A 20292-nucleotide genomic window follows, 5' to 3' on the forward strand; every position below is an offset into this window, starting at 1 on the left:
GTCTCTATTTCTCTTGTCTCAGCATCGTCGTTGACGGTGGGGGCAATCGCGACGGGTGGGTCTTGGTGAGATGTTGAGCCCTAAGCGTCTCACCGTGCAGTGACGCTAGCTCACCGTGCAGCATTCCCAAGGTTGCCGCCAATCTGACACACCAAAATAGCCCAGCCTCTATATGAGACGAGAGGCGCCTTGGGGGCCAGAAATACGTCGGACCAACGCCGATCAGGCAGCCGTTCTAAAGGCCAAAACCCGACGGCTGATCGACCGTGAGATTTAATTTAATTTAAGAATGTCGCCCGTCAGCACCTTGCGACTTTTCTCCGCTCGTCTGTTCTGTTGTTCTTCTATCACTGTCTTTGATCTCTGAGTGCTGTTACACTCTTGTTGACCGTTATTATGGGTTGGCCAACTCATTGTGGTATGTTCTTCTTCTATTAATCTTCTGGGCCTTGACTGATCTTGATAGATTTGTCCAGCGAGGACGCTCAATATGCCTACTGCGCCAATGGGCCCGCCGCTGTCTTCTTCACTGTTCTATTCGGACTCACCTGGATCGCCCATTTCGCTCAAGCGATCATGTACCGGAAGAGGTTCTGTTGGGTGATTGTAGTGGGCACAGTGTGGCAATGCATCGGAATGATTATGCGCACCTACTCGACCATCGACCAAACCAAGTCGACGACCACAGCCGCCGGACAGCTGTTGGTTCTTCTGACGCCCTTATGGGTGAACGCCTTTGTATACATGATCTTCGGCCGCATGGTCTACTACTTCTTACCAGAGAAGAAGGTGGCAGGCATTCGGGCCGAAAGGCTGGCCCAAATCTTCATCTGGCTGGATGTGGGGTGAGTTTCGCCCCGAAAGGCCGCCCTGGGTCAACTGTGCAGGACACTCTTCTTGTGTAATGAAACTAGCTGACTCTGATCTGACAGCTCTTTCATTGTTCAAGCGACTGGTGGTATCATGGACTCGGACTTTAGCGCCGAGATGAACAAAATCGGACTGCACATCTACACAGCCGGCATTGCAGCGCAACAGTTCTTCATCCTATGCTTCTGTGGACTCCTATTCGCCTTTCACCGTCGGATGCAAGAGCATGGTAGCATTTCTCGTGGCGGTGGCTGGCGCCCGTTGGTGATGGCCATGTGGGCCACTTTGACATTCATCACGGTAGGTCACCTTTCCAAGACCATTAGTTACAGACGACTAATGCATATTAGATTCGAATCATCTACCGTCTGATTGAATTTGCCGATACCGACAAGGCCGGGACAAGCCCCTTGACCCTTCACGAGGCACCCTTCTACTGCCTGGAATTACTGCCCATGTTCTCCGCCATGGTCATCTGGAACATCTGGCACCCTGGCCGTTATCTCCAAGGAGATGACTGTGACTTTCCCAAGAAAGTAAAGCTGTCCCGCAAGGAAAAGAAGACGATAAAGCAAGAAGCCAAAGATAGCAAGCGCCGAGGTCGTCGTCGCTCGTCTAGTCGTAAGGGTGCACGTGTTTCTGAGTATCAGCCGACGAATTCGTTCGATGAAGGGGCTCTGGAGTCGCAGGGTTATCCATTACGAGGACATAGGTAATCAGCTATATATCAAGTAGGGAGTGCATACAGAGAGAGTCTTTCAGACATGACCAGCAAAGTGCCTATTGTAATTCCAAGCATTCAGATTTACTTTCAACAGTTACTTGTGTCTCAGACACTCGAACATGTACCAATGCCGGATTCCAAATACCATCTGCATTATCTTACAAGTTGTTCGATCTGAGTCTGTCGAGAGCGGACATTCACACTGGCAAGGGAGAGGTATAAGTACTAACAGTTAGAGGGACATTCTGTAGGGTAGTCCTGGAAGATCAGTAGCAAAACCTATCCTCCGTGGCCGCACGAATCATAAGCTTAATCAGGCGAATGGAAAATCTAATATGATGTGACCGGGGTTTTGTTGGAACTCTTGTGTGCAAATAGAAACAGAGAGTATCCCGCTCACCTGAGCAGGCTTAACCTACCACTAGACCCAGGAAAGAATGCAAGAACAAAGAGATACCTGGGTACGCTAGCGCCATCCCAGAGGCAAATGAACCGAAAATGCAGAGAAACCAGAAAATTGAACATGATAATCGATCCTAAACCCATTCTTATTTATAGAACAGCACCTATGCAAGCATCATAAACCCTCGTCTGCCCCTCAAAATCTGGAATATCCAACTGCGCCCCAGCATGAACCAACATCTCAACTAGTTCTTGCTGGTTCGACTCACAGGCCATATGCAGCGCGGTACGACCCCACCAATCCTGATCATTCACAGCACGGGCTGAATGCTCAATTAGGACGCGCACAACCCCCGGCTGCTGAGCCTGTACGGCGATATGGAGTGCTGTCTCACCCTTTCGGGTAACCCAGCTGATTAGATCTCGAGGTGGGGAGCTAGATAGTAGCAGTCGCACTACACCTGCGTGACCTTGTTGCGCGGCTAAATGTAGGGGTGTGAAGCCCGTGCTGTCGAGTAGGGCGGGATTGGCACCGGCCTGTAGTAGTACTGCTAATACGGACTCGTGGCCGTATAGTGCTGCGCGATGTAATGCTGTGTGTCCATGGGCTCCATCAGGTCCTCTTGTAGTGGAGCTGCCGGTGCTCTCTGGGGTTCCGCGCGGGGTGTGTAGAAGTGGCGGTGCGGGTGTTGAGCAAAGAAGGTCTGTGTCGATTGAGGTTTGGAAGGGATGGGCTTGATTCTTGGGCGAGGTCGAGAGCGAATCGGAGCCAGGGCCCATGGTCTTCAGATTGAACATTTGATGTGTATCCTCATCCAGCGATTGTGCCCAGGGGCTTCCGGTGAGGCCAACTTGATCCAGTTGCGAGGCGTATGAATGTAGATCGGACGGCAGTTGTGGGGGGGTCCTGCTGTTGTATATGATGGTGAGCATGCGCATATGGTTGCGATGGCCATTGGCCTGGTGATTGTGGTCCCATGGCAGGTTGCTGCTGTGCCCCTGGTTGAGAAGATTTTGAGTCTGAGAGGAGAAGACAGCCCACCGGCGGCCGATTTGGCAGTGGCTTTAGTCTGCGTGCTGTTCTGGGATGTGGGATTCTCGTCCCCATTGCGTAACCCTAAAACTCATCATCAGCTCTGTGATCTACCAAGATCGTCCCGCTCTCTCCACCGAGTCTCAGTCTCCATTTCGCACACCGAAGACAATTTTCCTACTCACTTTTTCGATATCCACGTTGAGCAATTCGATTTTGCGCCCGACGACGCTCCACTGGGTCACTGATATTCGCCCAGTTCTCGCCCAGCACTGGGGTTCTAACCACGAAGACCATCGATTTAGCTTAGGCAACTCCAATCCAATTTGGAGTCAGGGGAGGGGGAGACGAACGTGATCATGATGCATAGAGGCTCACCTAGCATGGTCATGCAGGCAACAAGTAAAACAACCACAGGCGGGGACCACTCATTCAGATCCACGGTGCCAGAAAGCGGTCTCAGTCATGATACGCATTTATTATCCGCATGGCTCTGGTCTTCATCTCCTTTTAAATCTTGCTGACGAGGTGGCAGCCAAGGACCAACCAACTTAGGTGCTGTTCGAGCCAACGGCGGCAGTCACCATCGACCGTACCCACTGATAATGCCCGCGGGCGCACTTATTGCTTACGCATTTGGATACGGAGCTTTCTTGATCGTACGGTCTGGGTATACTCCATTGTAAAATATTCAGCAGAACCCGTGGAAAAATCCTTTGTTCCTGGTTGCACTCGCTAATGCAGACTAATGGTCTGACAGTGTTTTCGTTCGACCAATAAGCAGAAATGTCTCAGCGATCGGGCTAGCGGCGGCCCTTGAGTCATTGCAAATTGGGCGGCGGCACGTTGCTTGGGGGCAAATTCCCCGAATTCTATCGACCAATCGAGTGCGGCTTCTTCCGCCCATACTATGCCTCCATGGCTACCCCAACACCGGGAGAGTCCCTAAGCACCCTCCCGAGAAACTTACCCGGCGATCATGATCACTCTAATCACTCTGCAAGTAATCTAGGTTATTTTATCGATCATTGATCCTCGCATGTCTACCCGGTTGATCTCTCGATCAGTTAATTCGCGTGTTGATTGCCCGATATTAATGTTACCTAGAGGACCTTAGTGTCCTTGTGGGGTGTTTATTATTTACAGGTATCTGTGGGATGCCGAAGCTGACGAAGAGCCTTAGCCTTAAAGTATGGACAATGCTCAGATGCCCCCTAGGGGCTACCTAGGTATGATCATCTATTATGTAAAACCAAAGGCGTAATTCGTGATCTAACGAAATGGCAAAATGCAACACAACATCCACATTACGAGCGTTGGCTTAAACGTAAAAATTGGATGTCACAGACAAGCCATCAGAACCTTGGAATATCTTCACAATCACGTCAGCCCGGGGATTGGTAAATATACGGGGAGCTGAAATATTCATCGGTTGTTATATCCAGTCTGGGCCGAGATAGGGCCGATACCAGAAATGACCGTGAGACCTTGATAGAAAAGGAAAATGGCCCCCAAAAGGATATATAGCAAAGTATGTCATTGATGTGCGGGGTTTCCTGCCCAGGTGCCAATGCTAGCCTTCATCTAAATAAAACTCAGGTCAGCTTCCGAACGTGTAGAGTGGAGAAGTCGACTAATATTCTAGGCCTGCTGCACAGTGAGCATCCTTTGTTCCTGAACCCTAGCCTACTATACCCCATTAGGAAAGATCACAAAAACCTTGGAACCTTAAGAAGAGGGTCAGCCTGGAAGCTTGGTACCTCAGAACCAAGTACTTCCAAGGTTGTCTCGATGGATGCTAGTCTAATATGATGATCCAATCATATAGATGAACTCGGTCGCGTGATTGTACGGAAGTTGTAGGGCGTTGAAGTCGGTCTAAACACGGATTACTCCGTACTCGTACCTTTTGACCAAGCCACTCCCCAGTGGAGAGCCCTCGGGAACCCAGAGGGACCCAGTGCGGGTTCTGGAGTCGAACCTTGGAACTCAAACCCCGCTCTGAAAATAGCCCTGGAGGAGGGCGAGCTCGGCTTTTGGCTTTGGCTTTACCGTTTTGCGGGTAGACAATTTACCTAGGTAGCGCTTTAGTTGAACACTTTAATTCAATTTCGGTTTAATGCCGATCCACATCAATTTACATAGAAGTATACAGTTCTTTACACCGAAGATAATCGTGATACTACCGGCAATGCGACTTTGGATCTGAGGTCAGGCGTCCGAAGTACAGCAAATAAATGGAGTTCCAGCACTTCTGCAGCTGCAGCTGCATGCCCTTATAGGGACCTGGCTGCAGGTTAGTGCTGAGTATTCTATAATACTAGGGTATTAGACTATAAGAGACCGTGGCGCCGAGGGTTTAAACCTGCAACAAGTTACTGCATATTCCATTTTAGGTAAAAGTGATTATGTTTAAGAAAGACATAATCTTTGACGAATATGGCATGTGTGATAAGATCCATTGATGCCTTCCACATCCCTCCGTTGGGTTCATTGCAAATCAAAGAGGACTATAATCAAAGGGTCGATCCATGTATCGTGAGACAAGTGATGCTCATTTTTCTCAAACAGAAGTCAGTCAAGTCATCGAAATATTGTAACTTCATGCAGCCTCTGCTGCTAGTAGAGAAGAAGACAGACTGTCAATTACACTTCGAACCCAGTTGAAATGTGGAATTGATCAATTTTTAGAAATGTGCCTATAGATGAAAAGGTGATGTTTTGTATTATTCGTAGCTCTCGGTGTTATAAGTAGTAGAGATTGTGAATGGGAGTGTTTGTCCGCACACAGGGTCCCTTCGATCGATACGGAGTTGTGGGTGTCCACTCTCAACACACGCGAGGAATCGATTGTCCATGCATTATGTCGGAGCCTATGGTGGATTATAACTAGCCATTCCAGAGCGACCTTGCACATCAGGCAGCAAAAATGGACCAAACAGGGGCTTAACGAATACAACAAAAATAGACGAGCGGCCTTAGCGCCAATCGATACTGATCTGCCTGCTGCTTCTGCTTAGAAACTTTCCAAGTCAATGAAAGCCAGAACGAGGTAGCCTGAAGCTCTTCATTTATCTAAAAGCGCGGTTAGTTCGACTTGTAAGGTTACATTGATTAAACAATCTTACCGCGCCACCGAGTAATTCCGAAATGAAGCTCCCCTCTCTCGTCACAGCGAGTCAATTGACTTTTCCCCTAACATTTCAAACCACGTCCCACACAACCAGCAATACAGCCTCGCTGCTTTCAGCACAATATGGCACAACACTCAACGTCGACGTGACGTTCGCCAATCAGACATTCAAGCTTCTCGTCGACACAGGCAGCAGCGACACCTACGTCGTCAGAAATGACTTCATTTGCATCAATCAAACAACCAACCTTGAGATCCCTCAAGCGGACTGCCAGCACGTCTCCCCAGGGTACAACGAATCAGACACCTATCGTTTGATCCCCAATAAAACATTCGGCATACAATACGGCAATGGCATAGCGAGCGGGGTCATGGCCTACGAAGACATCACATTAGCCGGTATTACTGTCCCGGACAAGCCGTCGGAATCGTCGACCACAGCAATCCCATGGGCGACGGCATAAACAGCGGCGTGCTAGGCCTCGCCTATCCCTCCCTCACCTCCGCACATCCAGGAGGCCATACCGACAATACAACATTTTGGTTCAATCGTGAATGCTACAGTCCCTTGTTCAACACCATGTACGAACAGGGCCTTGTTTCAGAACCCTACTTCAGCATTGCGCTCGCACACACGCCGCGAAACCTTTCTACGCCAACCTTCGGCGGGTACATCACTTTGGGCGATCTACCGCCGGTGGCGTATGATCCGAAATTTGCCAGTGTTCCCGTAGAAATTTTGGAAAACATTCCGCCCGGTTTCACCTCTGGCAAGCGCACTCGATCATATTGGGCTTTTACCGTGTCTGCTGTGACATTTGGATCCATAACAAAAGTGGATCTCACCACGAGCACGACCTCCATAACTACCAACAGCATGGAGTTCCAGGTATTTACAGATACCGGGAACGACTACAGCTATCTGCCTGCTGTGGTTGCGGATCCCATCAATGCCTTGTTCGATCCGCCAGCTATCTACAATGAGACGCTGGGAGTTGCTGTCGTCAACTGTAATGCACAACCACCGATGTTTGGAGTACAAATTGGAGACCAGACATTCTATCACGATGGACAGGATCTCATTTATCAGACCGGTGATGGGTACTGTGTCTCAAGTTTAGTGGCGTCGGAGCGTGTGGCGTTTGAGGGCATCATGTTAAACATTCTGGGTGTGCCGTTTTTGAAGAATGTGGTGTCCGTTTACGATTTCGGTAGAAATGAGTTGCGATTTGCGCAGAGGTCGGATTAAAATCTGGGGTTGGGGTAGTGCTTTATACATTTAGATGAACCAGTATCGAATCACGATTCATGACCTTGTATTTAGACCATTTCTCAACTGGATAGGGACATTCGCATCCAGTTCAATTCTAGAATTCATCTCTTATTCAAACCTTTCCTTGGGTTGGGCGGATACCTTGGTATGGGCAATCTCTTATTCGTGTCTCCTGACCCGCTGCTCCTGCATGGGATTAAACAGTAAAGCTGCCGGTTACGGGGATATTATCGTGCTCATCAACAAGCTGCAGAGCAAGAAACTAACTCCAGCAGCAAACATAGGCGCGTACAAAAGCTGGGTCGTTCTGGAGATTTCATCAATGGCCGCAATTTATTCCTCGGTGCTGGCACAGCAGAGGAGCTGGATAACCGCATCGGTGATTGCGTTGGGGACTTAGCCCTCACTAGCCGTTAAGAACACCGACTGATCAGTCTATCAACGCTCTTGCTTTCACACTAATATCAAGATCAAAGTCGACGTGAGTCTCATCCAGCTGAAGACAATAACGGCCCTCTATCCACTGACTCTCTCCGCACTGGGAAATTTCTTTACGACCAGTATTCAACGGCAATTGAGCACTTGTTCCATGACAACGACCCAGAGATGGTATAGCTGGGAACTCCAGCTGATTGTCAAACGCTGGGATCGGCCAAATTGCCCTGATGCACGATCAGCCTGGTCTTACCGCGACAGTCTGCATTCGATATTAATCAAATTCAAGCTGGACGATTCAGACATTCAGCATTGCAGGAGCGAGCCCTTGCCACAGGAACCTAGATCTCGATACCATGACGAACACTCCGGTGACGAACCACTACGGGGATCGGTCCAGTTGAAAATTTGAACTCAAGACTTTTGAACCTGAACTTGGTGAAAAGGAACTACTCACGACGCTTCCATCGAGAATGAGGCCTCTTCCGTGTTGAGTGTCTCCCTTGAGGCCTACGTAAAAGTGCACCGCGTCTTCTCGTATATCCCAATTCAGCATGTGTCGGCCTTGTGCATCATTGAGGAGGCAGAGTGTGCCGAAGACCTGGGGGCACGATGGAAGGCTGGAGCTGGGAGGTCTGGACAGAACCATGACCATCGCATCGAGCTGACGGAAGTTGAACAGGCGATTCGAAAGACTGCCTGAGATCTCCAATGCGGCTGGTCTGTCGATCCAGAAATTTTGGCCTCAACAGGGGATGTTGAGGTGGATTCTAGGTCACTTTATTTTAGAGAGTGTGAAGGTATAATAAGCTAACTGCTCTAGTCTATCGATTTTGTGATTCCCGATGGGTTTATGAATCTGGTTATCGCCGCGCTCACTTCGGCGGGATACTCTCTGTGTGTAAAGCAGGATTGCTTTTGCTATACTCTTCTACTTAGACAGGCACCGGCAATAGTCCATTTCGATGAGGTGAAGGACTCTCGGCTCTGAGGACCCCTCCGGCTATACGCTAAGTCTGGTGTCTTTTAGTGGCTACCAGATCCTACTGGATCTCTTTGTCTGTGCCTTCTTTCCGGTTTGTTTTATTTGGTTAGCAAGTTTAGTTTTATCTAGTTTGATTTTATTGAAACTTAGTCTACATTATTTGCTCTCTTTGCCCTTCAAAATTCATGTCTTAGCATGCTATTAATATTCCAACTATTGCAGGCATTATTGAACATAGGCTACGATACATCTGTGGTCTAGATAGAAACTTATAATAGAGGACTCAAAATTTTTCTTCTCTTTACATACTACAAGATGGTTGTGAAAAGTAACTGATATATTTAGGAGTAAGTAGGCTTGCATCACAAAAAGCGAACCAAGTCTTACCTCAGTTATTTCCTTCGATTATCTCTCGAAGATAGTTGTGTTGACTCACTCCGACTTCGCCTCATATTCAACAGCGTCGGAGATACTATATAAGAGGACAAAATTATAGGATCTACAGTGGGTAAGAACAGTCTTTCTACATCCTCTATCATGTATCTCACCCGGTCACCCGGACAGATACCTTCCCTTTTAGTCAACGGAACAAAACTCGTCACTGACCTCGTTCCTTCCTCACATTCAGTCACTCCCAGGGTATAAATACCCCCTCCCTTCCCCCTTCCCTCCTTTTTTTCTTCCCTCTTCAACTCCCCAGGTCCACATTGCACATCGTGGTCCTGGCCATTCAGTCTCCTGCTGGATCTCTGCTGCGGTCCAGGTTAGTCTGAAACTAGATGGGACTCCGGTCCTGTCTAATGGCACGAAGCATGTCGCAGCCTGGTAGGACCATATTCCACCCTGAGACCTCTGTGGATACAGACTGTACTTTCCTGGAGTCTCCATTGAACCCTGAGGGAGCTGAACACCGTGCTCTTTGAGCCAATTTTTGGAACTTGTCTTACAGAGATAGCTCTCTGTTGTCCGAAGATTCATCCGAGGACACTTTGTTTCTTCAAGGTTCCGCTTCCATTTAGGTCGTGGGCCCTTGTGGAAATTACGTTGAAATTATGTTTCTGTTGTCTACCTAGGTATTGTCGGCAGTTACATTTGGTATTGTAGGTCTCGGCATCTTCATGCTGCCCGATCACACACTCACAACACGATAGCTGACTCCGGAAGAGCATCGACTTGCCCACGACCGGATTCAAAGGGACACCGTTAACAGCGCGGAGTCTAACAGCGCTCTCGCCGGCTTAAAGTAAGCTATAGCCGACCCCCGCGTGTACCTGTTAGCTTTTATATAGAATATATATCTAAGTGCCTATAGTTTTAATAACTTCTTTCCCACTATCGTTAGACGTCTCGGCTTTAGTAGCATAAACCTTTGTTTTGATATGCCCTCTATATATTTTCACCGGTATCTACTATATTATTATTAGTATCATCTCTAGTCGGTATAATAAGCGGATATAGTATATTATATTAGCTATAGGTGTCGCCGTTATAGGATTTATCATATCCTACAAAGGGCGTAAGGTATATAGCTTGTTTCCTCTTTACTAGTGGTACATACGCTATCAATTCGGTCATTTTGGGTGAGGTCCCTACTATACTAGGCTAAACTCTAGAGAAGAAAGCCGCTTCTATTAGCTTTATTAACGTTGTGGCTAACGTATATTTATACAGCCTACCTCTACCCAAAAAGTGATAGGCCTCGTTACTTGACTAGAATGTCGGCGAACACGGCTTTTGGAATTGCAACTATTGGGAGTGCTTGGGCTTTGAGGTGGTGGCTGCAAGATACAAATAAGAAGATCAGTAAGGGTACTCTGCCTAGTGCGGGTGATGTTCTTTATGCCTATTGTGCCTATTGAGAGATAATCGGGAATGATCGAGTCCCGCGATTTCATGTCAGTGTGGAATGAGAAACATGCCTTTGTTCCATGATTGATGTTACCTTACGGCGATATTCAGTTTTGGGCTGATCTAGGAATCCTGTGAGAAGACTGCCTGTCTTGAAAGCAATAATTGCACCATAATTGCACCATAATTGCACCATATAGTTATCCATAAGTCAAAGAATCCTAATCTAATCCCATCAGTCACTGCCATACAGAGCATTAACATAGCTCTTCCATAATCTCAAATAATATCCAAAAAGCATTTTCGTGCGCATCATGCTTCTCCTTAACGGCTTAAAACCGCTAACCCTAACAGGTTCATAAATCCTCCATTTCCAAGTCTCGTGCAATTGCTTTAGACATCCCCCAATTCTTACCCACAAGCAAAGCGGGATGTAGACCGGTCAAGCAAATGCACGCAATTGCAACCATAGCGCCTTCGAGGATCATCAAGGCTATTTCGTCGTTGGCCAATTTACTGTCGAATCCACCCTGGAGCTCGGCCACTCGGAATGAAGATCGAATCAATATAGTTAAAACGGCAGTGGTTAGACCTGATATTGAAACTCGAGTCAGTGGAACGTCTATAGAAAAGGTCGAGGTGATTTACATACCAAGCAAAAACGATCTCCTCATCCAGCTTGCCGGCCGTTTCTGAGTAGGGGAATGCAGGCGTCTTCCTCGTAAAACCCGGACTCCGTACTCAATCGCTAGAACAGAGAACACTACTAGTGATGCAACTTGAAAGACCAGTCCAGCGATCATGATGTTGACACCAGTATCGTGAAGTGACTGTTCATCGGCGATTGAGGTGATGGCTCCACCTGCCGCTTGCAAGATCAGGGAAATCAAATCGCAAGTCACGAACAAGTAGGTATAGGTTCTTGGTTTTAAGCGTGAGAACTCTTCGCCGTACACTGTAATGATACGACCGAGGCATAGATAGATTCCAGCTGTGAAGAAGGCTGGGGCAATGGTGAGACATATCAGATACCTAATGGATAACGCCTCGGTCAGCGTACAATCAATTATGTGGTAGGCTCGGTAACCCACATCAAGAAAGCATCGAAGCTAAATGGGTTGTTATATAAGAGAATTCGGCCCATATATCCTATGATCTCCAGTATAAGGCCCGCGACCATTGGCACCATGAAACTCCAAGGTCGAAACACGATACCCGTACCGATCTGTCCAATGAGTATGATGGCGAAAAGAGCGAGATAAAAGATGTTTCCAGCCATGTCAGGCCGATACTGGATGTAAGCAGCACTTAATGGACATGTCTGCAAGGTGCAATCATCCGGATTGGACATGATCACGTTCAGTAAAGGATTTGGAAAGTTTAGTAGGCCGAATGAACTTTGAAGAGAATGAGTGCTGTTGTTGAATTGATATCAACGCAAATCCATGATAGATTCGTCACTATTTATGTGCAGACCCAAAGGTGTTTGACGCTGCCTACCCATAATCAATGATCATATCGTGGCTATGTGGGTATTTTTAAAACTTCAACTTGAGGTAATCTCACTCCGAGATCCTTCGAAATTATAGTCAAACCAATAAATCAACGCCATAAAGATTGATACGATATAGTTGATCCCTAGTTAGTACGAGTTAAGCCGTTGCCTGGCGGGTCACTGATGCCAAGACTTTTGCACTTCGACCGTGTCCTTGTCCGTGTCCGTGTCCTTGTCCTTGTCCTTATCCTTGTCCTTATCCTCTTCAACTCGCCCACTTTCTTGTCCTGATGTACCTTTCACCAGAACAGATTGACTATACTCAATTTGGACAATGACATCTACGTCAGGACACATCAAAACGTGTCAAAATTGTGCTCATGGCAAAATCCGATGTATCCGAACTTCGGATTCTTCTATCTGTGATCGGTAAGTAGTGGAACTCGATCATCATTTTTTATACTCAGCTATAACCATATGCTAATATAAGGGCTTAGATGTCGCCGCCTTGACAAAGAGTGCTATTTTCGGCCCGCTCGACCTCGTTACAACCCCGCTAAGAAGGGGACGTAAGGCTCCCAAATTCCATTTGGTTCGTGACAGTGAATATAAGCTGACGGAAGCTTAAAAAATCAGACGAGTCGAGGCTCTCGAAGCCAAAGTGGATCAGCTTTTAGCGCGAGTCGTTAATGATCAGCACACTAAACACCACGCTGATGTTCCTTTGGCCCTGTCTGACCCGGAACCTCATTCCATCCCAGATAAACCCCGAGATGTTATTGATCGCGGGATTGTGAAATTTGATGATGCCGTCACACTTCTTGAATCTTTTCGGGAAACCTTGATGCCATATTTTCCATTTGTCTTTATCGCACCGGAAGTGACGCTTGCGCAGCTGCGAGTGGAGAAACCGCTTCTCTTGCTGGCTATCCTCAAGGTCTCATCATATAAAAATGCAGCCGCTCAGCAGATATTGGAAGAGACATACCAAACAGCAGTTGCTGATCAGATGATCTTCGCCCATAATCCATCTATGGACGTATTGCTGGGACTTCTTGTGGCTTTGGCATGGTGAGTCTAATCCAAAGTGGTTTATTGAAGATGGCACTACTGACTCAAAGCCTCAATATCCCAGGTCGCAGCATCAGCCCCAGCATGAAAGATTCTCCAGCTACCTGCATCTTGCTTGGAGTGTCGTCGGTGATTTGCGGCTTGATCGGTTGTCGGAAACTCATTCATACTATTCACGAACCGCTATGAGCAAGGTTTCCTCAGATGAAAACAGTAGTAGACATTCGGTGAACGAGAGAAGACGAGCTTTGATTGGATGTTACGTGCTAACCTCATGGTCAGTAAAAATGCCCATATCCCCCTCATATTACTGACTAAGTATGGGTGTGTGCAGTCGCTCGACAATATTGCAAAAGGATCGCATGATGGCTCGGCTGTCATATGTTGAAAAGCATGCACTTGAATTGCTATCCAATGCTGAGATTGCCAGTGATCACTGCTTGGTACAATTAGTAAAATTACAACAAATCTTTGAACGGATCGATGATGCTGTGGTCACTACGGCGAATTTAGTGCGAGAGGTTGATATGCATGCATTCCAAACCGAAATCAACGAATACAGAACGACCTTGCTGGCAAAGCCTTCGGACAATTGTAAGTGACACCGCTTGTCGGTTTGATTGATTAGGCTGAAATTATTGCTAACTCACCGTCCACAATTTAGCCCTCCTACAATTTCAACTACACACTCTACAATTGTTTCTATGCCAGGCTTGCTTATTTCATAAACATGAAACAGCCAACTATTCGGCTTCGTTTGCGCCTCGCTCCCACACAGATCCAGGGCTCCCACCACATCTCGAAAGTGGCCACCAACCGTTAGACCTATCACCATTCCAGGTTGAATTTCTCAACCGCGGCATGACCGAAGCAAAGAAATTCTTTGATTACTTTTTCACATTTGCTCCGAATACTGATCGGCTGATCAGTCATACCCAATGGCTGCAAACTGGCTTTAACTTGGTTCTAGGCTGCAAACTGGCCGTCACGGGGGCAAAATACGCCCACGCAGTCCACATGTTCGTGCCCTATGCTCGGCTTTGAATATGCCACACATTTTGCGGACTGTTTTACAACGAATCCAATTGCTCAGCAAGGACAGAGTGACTGTAGATGGGAAACAACACTCTAAATACTTCTACGAGGCATGGCTGTGGCATATCCTTGAATGGTTCGAGCAAAAGTATCACCTGGTGCCTTCTGAAGATACGACCCAAATACCTACAGGATTATCCGATGGCGGCCTCGGGCCGTCTACTTTGGCCAATAGCGCAACCTCGCAAGATGTTCCCCCGATGGGTGAAAATTATAACGCCACACAAGTGGCACAGGTAGATGGTACTGCCTTATGGCCGGACTTCCTTTGGAACATAAGCACGGATGACATACTCAATGGGCATATGGGGTTTCCGGATATGCTGTATCCCACATTGCAGCCTGGATATGACATGCCACTGCCATGAGAACAAAACATATCGGTACTTTGCGAAAGCACAACACCAAAAAAAGGGACCAAGAGCTTGGTCCCGCGGTGGCATCATTTTGGGCCAATTTTGTTGCTGCTTACAGAAATAATCCAAGCTCAACAGGAGCTTTGCGTGCCATTTTGCCGGATGAAATGGTGGGCAGCTAATTTGGCGGTATACAAAGTGCCTTTAATGTTAGTATATGTCAAGCATATGATGAGGATTTGTTGATGTTGAATACCGTTGGAATGTTGTACAAGATAGCGTTAGCCTCAGCTTGAAGTTGTGCTTCTGCTAAGGAGTCGATAGGATCGACAGAAGAATTAATAGCTACTGGATTCTGAATCGATGAATCGCCCGTCAAGGTACGATCAAGGATGTCAGCCATGTCGCGCGGCCTAAAATCCGGTGTATATGTAGTTATGTACCTAGGTATATGCCAAAGGTTGTATGGTTCTATATTTGTTCCAAGGTTAGCGCCGATTACTCCGAACCCTGGAACGCCTATTGGCAAAAGGGCCCGTTTTTGGCTGCACAGTGGGACCTCCGAAATATTGGGCTAAACCTTTGTACCTTACAGATTACCGCCCCTATATACCGCCTGCCCGTTATATAGTGTCGTGAATACCGCCTCCCTTTTAAACATACTGCCATAGGAATATATAGTCAGCCGCTTATCCAGCCCGGGGCCGTAGTCTTCTTAATGGTTTCTCGGGTAGTCTTTTCAGGTAGTCTTCTCCGGTAGTCTTTTAAATGTTTTTTTAGTGGTCTTTTTTAGTAGTCTCCTTAGGTACATACCTTTGACTGCTAACCGTTAGTGCTGAATCACGTGCCTACACGCTAGCTATATCAGGAGTCTTAGACTGGCAGAACGGCAGAAATTGGAGGGCGGTATATCAAGGTACAAAGCTTTGGCCTAATATTTTGGAGGTGCCACTGGTAAAGTAGACGTCATTCATCTTCTCTAGGTAGCTAACCCCAGGATTTCAAAATAGAGCTTCTCCATCCATCTCCGCGGATAATTATATCCTATAAGAGGTTGTAACCATAAATGAGTGAATCATCACAGGAGGTTCTTTTGGTCGTATTTCACGTCTTTGTAATAATGACGGATTACATTAGGTAGTCTAGGGCGTTCTCGCGCACGTATAGAACCTAAGAACTAATGAATATCCATTTTTTGATTGAGAAACCTAGATCGTGTGCCCCTTACTATCTTTTTTTCTTATACCTAACTGAAGTAAAAATTCGTCCTCTGCGGCAGTGAATCATGCAAAAATGAATTATTCACGTACAATATCGAGCCCCTCAATTCTGGTGGCAGGAGCCAGACAATATCTCGCTCCAAAAATTAGAAGAGCTTTCCCCCGGCCTTTGCGTGCACCTCCATCGCCACTACTTTCGCAAGCCGCGGTCACGCAGGCTAGGCTTATTTCGACCGACCCCAAAACTCACGCAGAGTTCCGTGCTGATCGCATCCCGTGGAGATACTCTCTTGCTCTATCTGCATCAATTGCATTCAGTGCGATAATATACTTTCAACACCAGGGTTCACTCCGGATGGACACAACCACGGGTGAAGAAACAAGCGGGCCAGATGCAACCGTGGTGCCTCGGGGGAATGAAACAGCGCAGTCACATTCGCAGGCTTGCATTGCCCCCGGGGAAGAATTAATGGACGGTTCTAAGCTCCCAATAGAGGAAGCTGTCCTCACGTCAGCACCAAGTGTACCTCCACCGATAACTCGGAATCACCCCGTTCTCCTCCAAGTGCCGTTGACAACTAGCACCAAGACAAAACAACTCACCAGCCAACACAAGTACGAACAGTGGAATTTTAACGGCATTGTCCCTGGCCCATTTATCCGAGCTCGGGTCGGGGATGTTGTGGAGTTATCGTTGACGAACCGCGACAAAGCCGGCAATCCGCACAATATCGACTGCCACGCGTTTATAGGGCCAGGAGGGGGTTCTGCGCTGACAACAGCAGAAGAAGGCCAGACCAAGACAGCAAGATTTTGGCTCCATTACCCAGGTCTTTATTTGTACCATTGTGCCGCAGCACCTGTGCCAGTGCATATTGCCAACGGGATGTATGGTCTCATGTATGTGGAACCAGCCACGGGAGACCTCCCTCCAGTGGATCGCGAGTACTATGTGATGCAGAGCGAGTTCTATCATGAACCTCCGGAAATTGAGGATAACGGGAAACCATCATCAACAGTGGAGTTCTCGTATCCAAATGCGCTCCGGGAGGAGCCAAGCGTTGTTGTCTTCAACGGACATGAGGCTGCGCTAACGAGAGATAAGCCCCTTAAAGCTTCTGTGGGCGAGAAAGTTCGAATATTCTTCGGAAACGCAGGGCCAAACCTTACGAGTTCATTTCATGTTATTGGGAGTACCTTTGAGAAGGTGTACCGTGATGGGGATGTTGTTAGCCCTCCTGGACAGTTTGTTCAGACTGTTAGTGTTCCTCCAGGTGGTTCAACGGTCGTTGATATGAAGATGCTGGTTCCCGGGACATATACACTCGTAGACCATGCCATATTTCGCCTTGAAAAAGGTGGTGTGGGATATTTGAATGTGACAGGGGAGCCGAGACCTGATATATACCATAGTGAGGAGCCGCCCGCTCCTTGCGTCGGCTGCAAGTTACATCCTTAGTGGCGAAACTAGGGTGCAATGTGTTGTATATATTCGAGCCGTAACAAGACATTTGTATTATGTGATATTATCAAAATGGTTCAAGTTCAACATCACCAATTTTCTCAATAATAGCTAGGGTTGTATCATAGATATCCCCTTCAACATGGGCCATAATTGCTGTTCCCTGCAAACCCAAGGTGGATGTGAATGTCCCTTCCTCCCCCGAATAAACGAATGGCTCACTATCAAGGAGCGAGGTAGACTTCTCTCCAATAATCCTGTCTCCATAGGAATCCTCGAAAATGGAATATTTAGCTGAAATCGTAGTTGACATAGGGTCAAGTTCGCCCTTAATCTATGAAGAAATCAGTATATATGTACCATCAGTTAAGGAAAGAATGAGGATACTTTAAGAGGACCATAAGCGAAACTATAACCTAGTTGTTGTTTAGTAGAGCTATAGTAAGACAGTTATTGTGAGTACTTACTCTGTTTTGACATGGTGAAGCATAATATGTAGGATACGATGATTTCGGACGGAGACAACGTTGGTTTCTGCCTTTGATGACTATATGCGATCGATCTACCTAGGTAGGTATCTAACAATGCTTTACATTATAATGACGCGTTCAGACTAACATGTCAAACAAGTTCGAACATTTCTGCCGTTAGCACTATCATGTGATATTCTTCCACATGTTTCCATGGTACAGATCCAACTATTTAAGCCTAACCTTAGAAAGATTTAATGATGTAATACTCAAGTTTGCTCAGTTTGCAACTAAAACGGAAAGGGAAAGTCAATGTCGTGCCTAAATTCCGGTGTATAACCACCGCCGGTTTACTATTACCTACGAATTGGGGTCTAGTAATTCCTACAATATCAACTTCTATAAGGTCTACAATATCCCAATTCGTATAATAAAAACAATTGGCCGCTTCTACGGCTATAGTCTTCTTAGTGGTCTTCTTAGGTAGTCTTTTTATATATCTTCTTAGTGGTCTTTTTAGTAGTCTCCTTAGGTAGTCTCTCTAGATATCTAGTTGTTATAACTAAGTATCTTATCTCCCTCCTTATTTCATGTTAAACGGTGATACCGAGGGTGGATGATACGAATTGATATGAACTAACACTACAACTCTAGCTAGTGGTAGATTTAAATAATGAAATGAGTGTGTATGATAGAGAGTAGCTAGGTGCTCGACTATTTAATATGTTAGGGGCTTATAAAGCAGTGCTAAGCTCAACAAGTGACTTCCTAAGGCTAACAAGTGATGCCTAAGGTGGCCACTGTCTGCACAGCGTAAATACATGAATGAAGGGACGGGGAAAGTGTAATTCCGGCTGACAGTTCATTTAGTAGATGGTAGAAAAGGGCTAAGAAGGCTTAATTTATAAAAGGGAACTTTCCTGTATATAACCTTTGATATGTCAACCTCTACAATACCTCAATTTCTATGTCAATTTCTATCAATTTCTATGGTTGATAAAATACACGTATACTAGTTTAATGAAATGTTCTGCTAGCAAAATACGATATGGCGCAGTGGCGGCTATACACTGCCGTAATATGTACCCCTAGAGGCCCGGGCGTGATGCGATATATCGACCAACATAATTAGACACTTAAAGCTCCCTTGAAATCGTTGTTTTTTGGCCATTTCACACGCTTTCCATTTCAGTTGTCTCTCGCTACTTCGAAATATGGAACTCTGCGAGGTAATCATCAACCGATTTCTTCCAAATCGGATGAGCTGACGTAGTACTAGATGCTCTATCTAAACGATCGGCCTCCTATCAATGTGACAATAGCCGAGCGGTTAGTTCTTGGGCGCACGGTGTTTCGGTTGACACTCTCCCCTCCGTTACGCTACAATCTTCCATCAGAACCGACAGTTACAGCATCAACATCGACAGTTATAGTCAAGCAGCAAAAGAAAGGCTGGGAGGGCGAATTTCAACAAGAGATACAAGCCTACGAGAAGTTGGTCAGCCTCCAAGGAACGATTATTCCAATCTTCTTCGGCCAAGGCTCTTTCAATGGCCATGATGCGCTTGTGATTTCGGAGGTTAATGGGATCACCCTACATGATCTCGCTAAAGAAAACGTCGGCGTCCAGCCCGAAGCCCTGGAGAAGCACCTTGAGAGTGCACTAACCGCCTTCGACGACCACGAAGCAGTATACTGGGACGCAAAGCTCGATAATTTCCTGTTTTGCGCTGGTATCAATCCCGAACAAAGCAAGATTATGATTGTGGATCTTGAGCAAGTCGAGTTTCCTCGCCCTCTGGAGCCTTGGCTTGTTAATATCAACTCGCGTAGCGCGCCGGATCTGATCAGCAGATTCAAAGATAGGCAAAACCCAAACCGTCCACTATCGCCCGCAGGTGCTTGTTATCAGCCTGGTGCCGAGGACGGAGAGGGCGGATAGGAATCGATTGGGCTACAGAGAACGAGTACTGTGAATAAAAAGGAAGCGTCGCAAGTTGACATAGGGAGCGGTATTGAATAGTTTTCAGTGTTTGATGGAAAACACTGCATACAAGCTCAAAGCTGTATCCTAGGTCATCCATATCTCGGGTGTTTTTCGTCCAAACCTCCTACGCCAATAAGTCTACCACGTAATGAAAGCATGCAAACTATCCTCAAAGGCTACACTTCCGTCGAATCCATTACTACTACTACTCACTTCACCGTTGTAGGAAGGGCCTTTAAGTTACTGTCCCAAGGCCACCCCCAACTAGCGCAGGAGGGAGTGCGCCATGACTATTGAACGTGCTAGTCCATTGAGTTTCTAAGTAGTGAGGCGGGACCAATCAGAGCTGTCGTCTTCGTCTTCGCCTTGTGCGAAATTTAGCATCCATACCATCCTCAGTCAATCAACCAATCAGAATCTTTAGGCCGGATGA

At 46.8% G+C, this 20292-nt stretch overlaps 10 protein-coding genes across 10 annotated transcripts; 5 read left to right on the forward strand and 5 right to left on the reverse strand.

The window, feature by feature from the left end:
• Positions 1-396: 396 nt before the first annotated feature.
• Positions 397-1586, forward strand: N7519_004469 (RTA1 domain-containing protein; the record flags this gene model as incomplete). The annotated part of the gene is made up of 4 exons (XM_057291245.1): positions 397-418; positions 467-845; positions 933-1170; positions 1221-1586. 4 exons carry the CDS (start codon positions 397-399, stop codon positions 1584-1586), a joined length of 1005 nt encoding a protein of 334 aa, XP_057152447.1.
• A 560-nt stretch (positions 1587-2146) lies between these two features.
• N7519_004470 (ankyrin repeat domain-containing protein) lies at positions 2147-2935 on the reverse strand (the record flags this gene model as incomplete). Its single annotated transcript, XM_057291246.1, has 1 exon — positions 2147-2935. The coding sequence occupies one exon, from the start codon at positions 2933-2935 to the stop codon at positions 2147-2149; it is 789 nt and encodes a 262-aa protein (XP_057152448.1).
• Positions 2936-6179: 3244 nt separating this feature from the next.
• Positions 6180-7411, forward strand: N7519_004471 (pepsin-like aspartic protease; the record flags this gene model as incomplete). Its single annotated transcript, XM_057291247.1, has 2 exons — positions 6180-6451; positions 6523-7411. 2 exons carry the CDS (start codon positions 6180-6182, stop codon positions 7409-7411), a joined length of 1161 nt encoding a protein of 386 aa, XP_057152449.1.
• A 3648-nt stretch (positions 7412-11059) lies between these two features.
• N7519_004472 (RTA1 domain-containing protein) lies at positions 11060-12054 on the reverse strand (the record flags this gene model as incomplete). Its single annotated transcript, XM_057291248.1, has 3 exons — positions 11060-11295; positions 11356-11735; positions 11795-12054. 3 exons carry the CDS (start codon positions 12052-12054, stop codon positions 11060-11062), a joined length of 876 nt encoding a protein of 291 aa, XP_057152450.1.
• Positions 12055-12375: 321 nt separating this feature from the next.
• On the reverse strand, positions 12376-12555 carry N7519_004473 (uncharacterized protein; the record flags this gene model as incomplete). Its single annotated transcript, XM_057291249.1, has 1 exon — positions 12376-12555. The coding sequence occupies one exon, from the start codon at positions 12553-12555 to the stop codon at positions 12376-12378; it is 180 nt and encodes a 59-aa protein (XP_057152451.1).
• N7519_004474 (uncharacterized protein) lies at positions 12549-14732 on the forward strand (the record flags this gene model as incomplete). The annotated part of the gene is made up of 7 exons (XM_057291250.1): positions 12549-12627; positions 12689-12767; positions 12835-13269; positions 13334-13546; positions 13604-13863; positions 14009-14288; positions 14363-14732. Coding segments are annotated over 7 exons (1716 nt in total), but the record flags the coding sequence as incomplete, so codon positions are not given.
• Positions 14733-14940: 208 nt separating this feature from the next.
• On the reverse strand, positions 14941-15123 carry N7519_004475 (uncharacterized protein; the record flags this gene model as incomplete). Its single annotated transcript, XM_057291251.1, has 1 exon — positions 14941-15123. One exon carries the CDS (start codon positions 15121-15123, stop codon positions 14941-14943), a length of 183 nt encoding a protein of 60 aa, XP_057152453.1.
• A 1172-nt stretch (positions 15124-16295) lies between these two features.
• Positions 16296-17399, forward strand: N7519_004476 (putative multicopper oxidase; the record flags this gene model as incomplete). The annotated part of the gene is made up of 1 exon (XM_057291252.1): positions 16296-17399. The coding sequence occupies one exon, from the start codon at positions 16296-16298 to the stop codon at positions 17397-17399; it is 1104 nt and encodes a 367-aa protein (XP_057152454.1).
• Positions 17400-17469: 70 nt separating this feature from the next.
• On the reverse strand, positions 17470-17882 carry N7519_004477 (uncharacterized protein; the record flags this gene model as incomplete). The annotated part of the gene is made up of 3 exons (XM_057291253.1): positions 17470-17736; positions 17790-17818; positions 17870-17882. The coding sequence occupies 3 exons, from the start codon at positions 17880-17882 to the stop codon at positions 17470-17472; spliced, it is 309 nt and encodes a 102-aa protein (XP_057152455.1).
• A 1204-nt stretch (positions 17883-19086) lies between these two features.
• N7519_004478 (uncharacterized protein) lies at positions 19087-19814 on the forward strand (the record flags this gene model as incomplete). The annotated part of the gene is made up of 2 exons (XM_057291254.1): positions 19087-19101; positions 19152-19814. 2 exons carry the CDS (start codon positions 19087-19089, stop codon positions 19812-19814), a joined length of 678 nt encoding a protein of 225 aa, XP_057152456.1.
• Positions 19815-20292: the final 478 nt, after the last annotated feature.

Source organism: Penicillium mononematosum (genome assembly GCF_028829835.1).
Source record: "Penicillium mononematosum strain IBT 11891 chromosome Unknown utg000002l:1.0-8112719.0:1.0-8118358.0, whole genome shotgun sequence".
Lineage (NCBI taxonomy): Eukaryota > Fungi > Ascomycota > Eurotiomycetes > Eurotiales > Aspergillaceae > Penicillium > Penicillium mononematosum.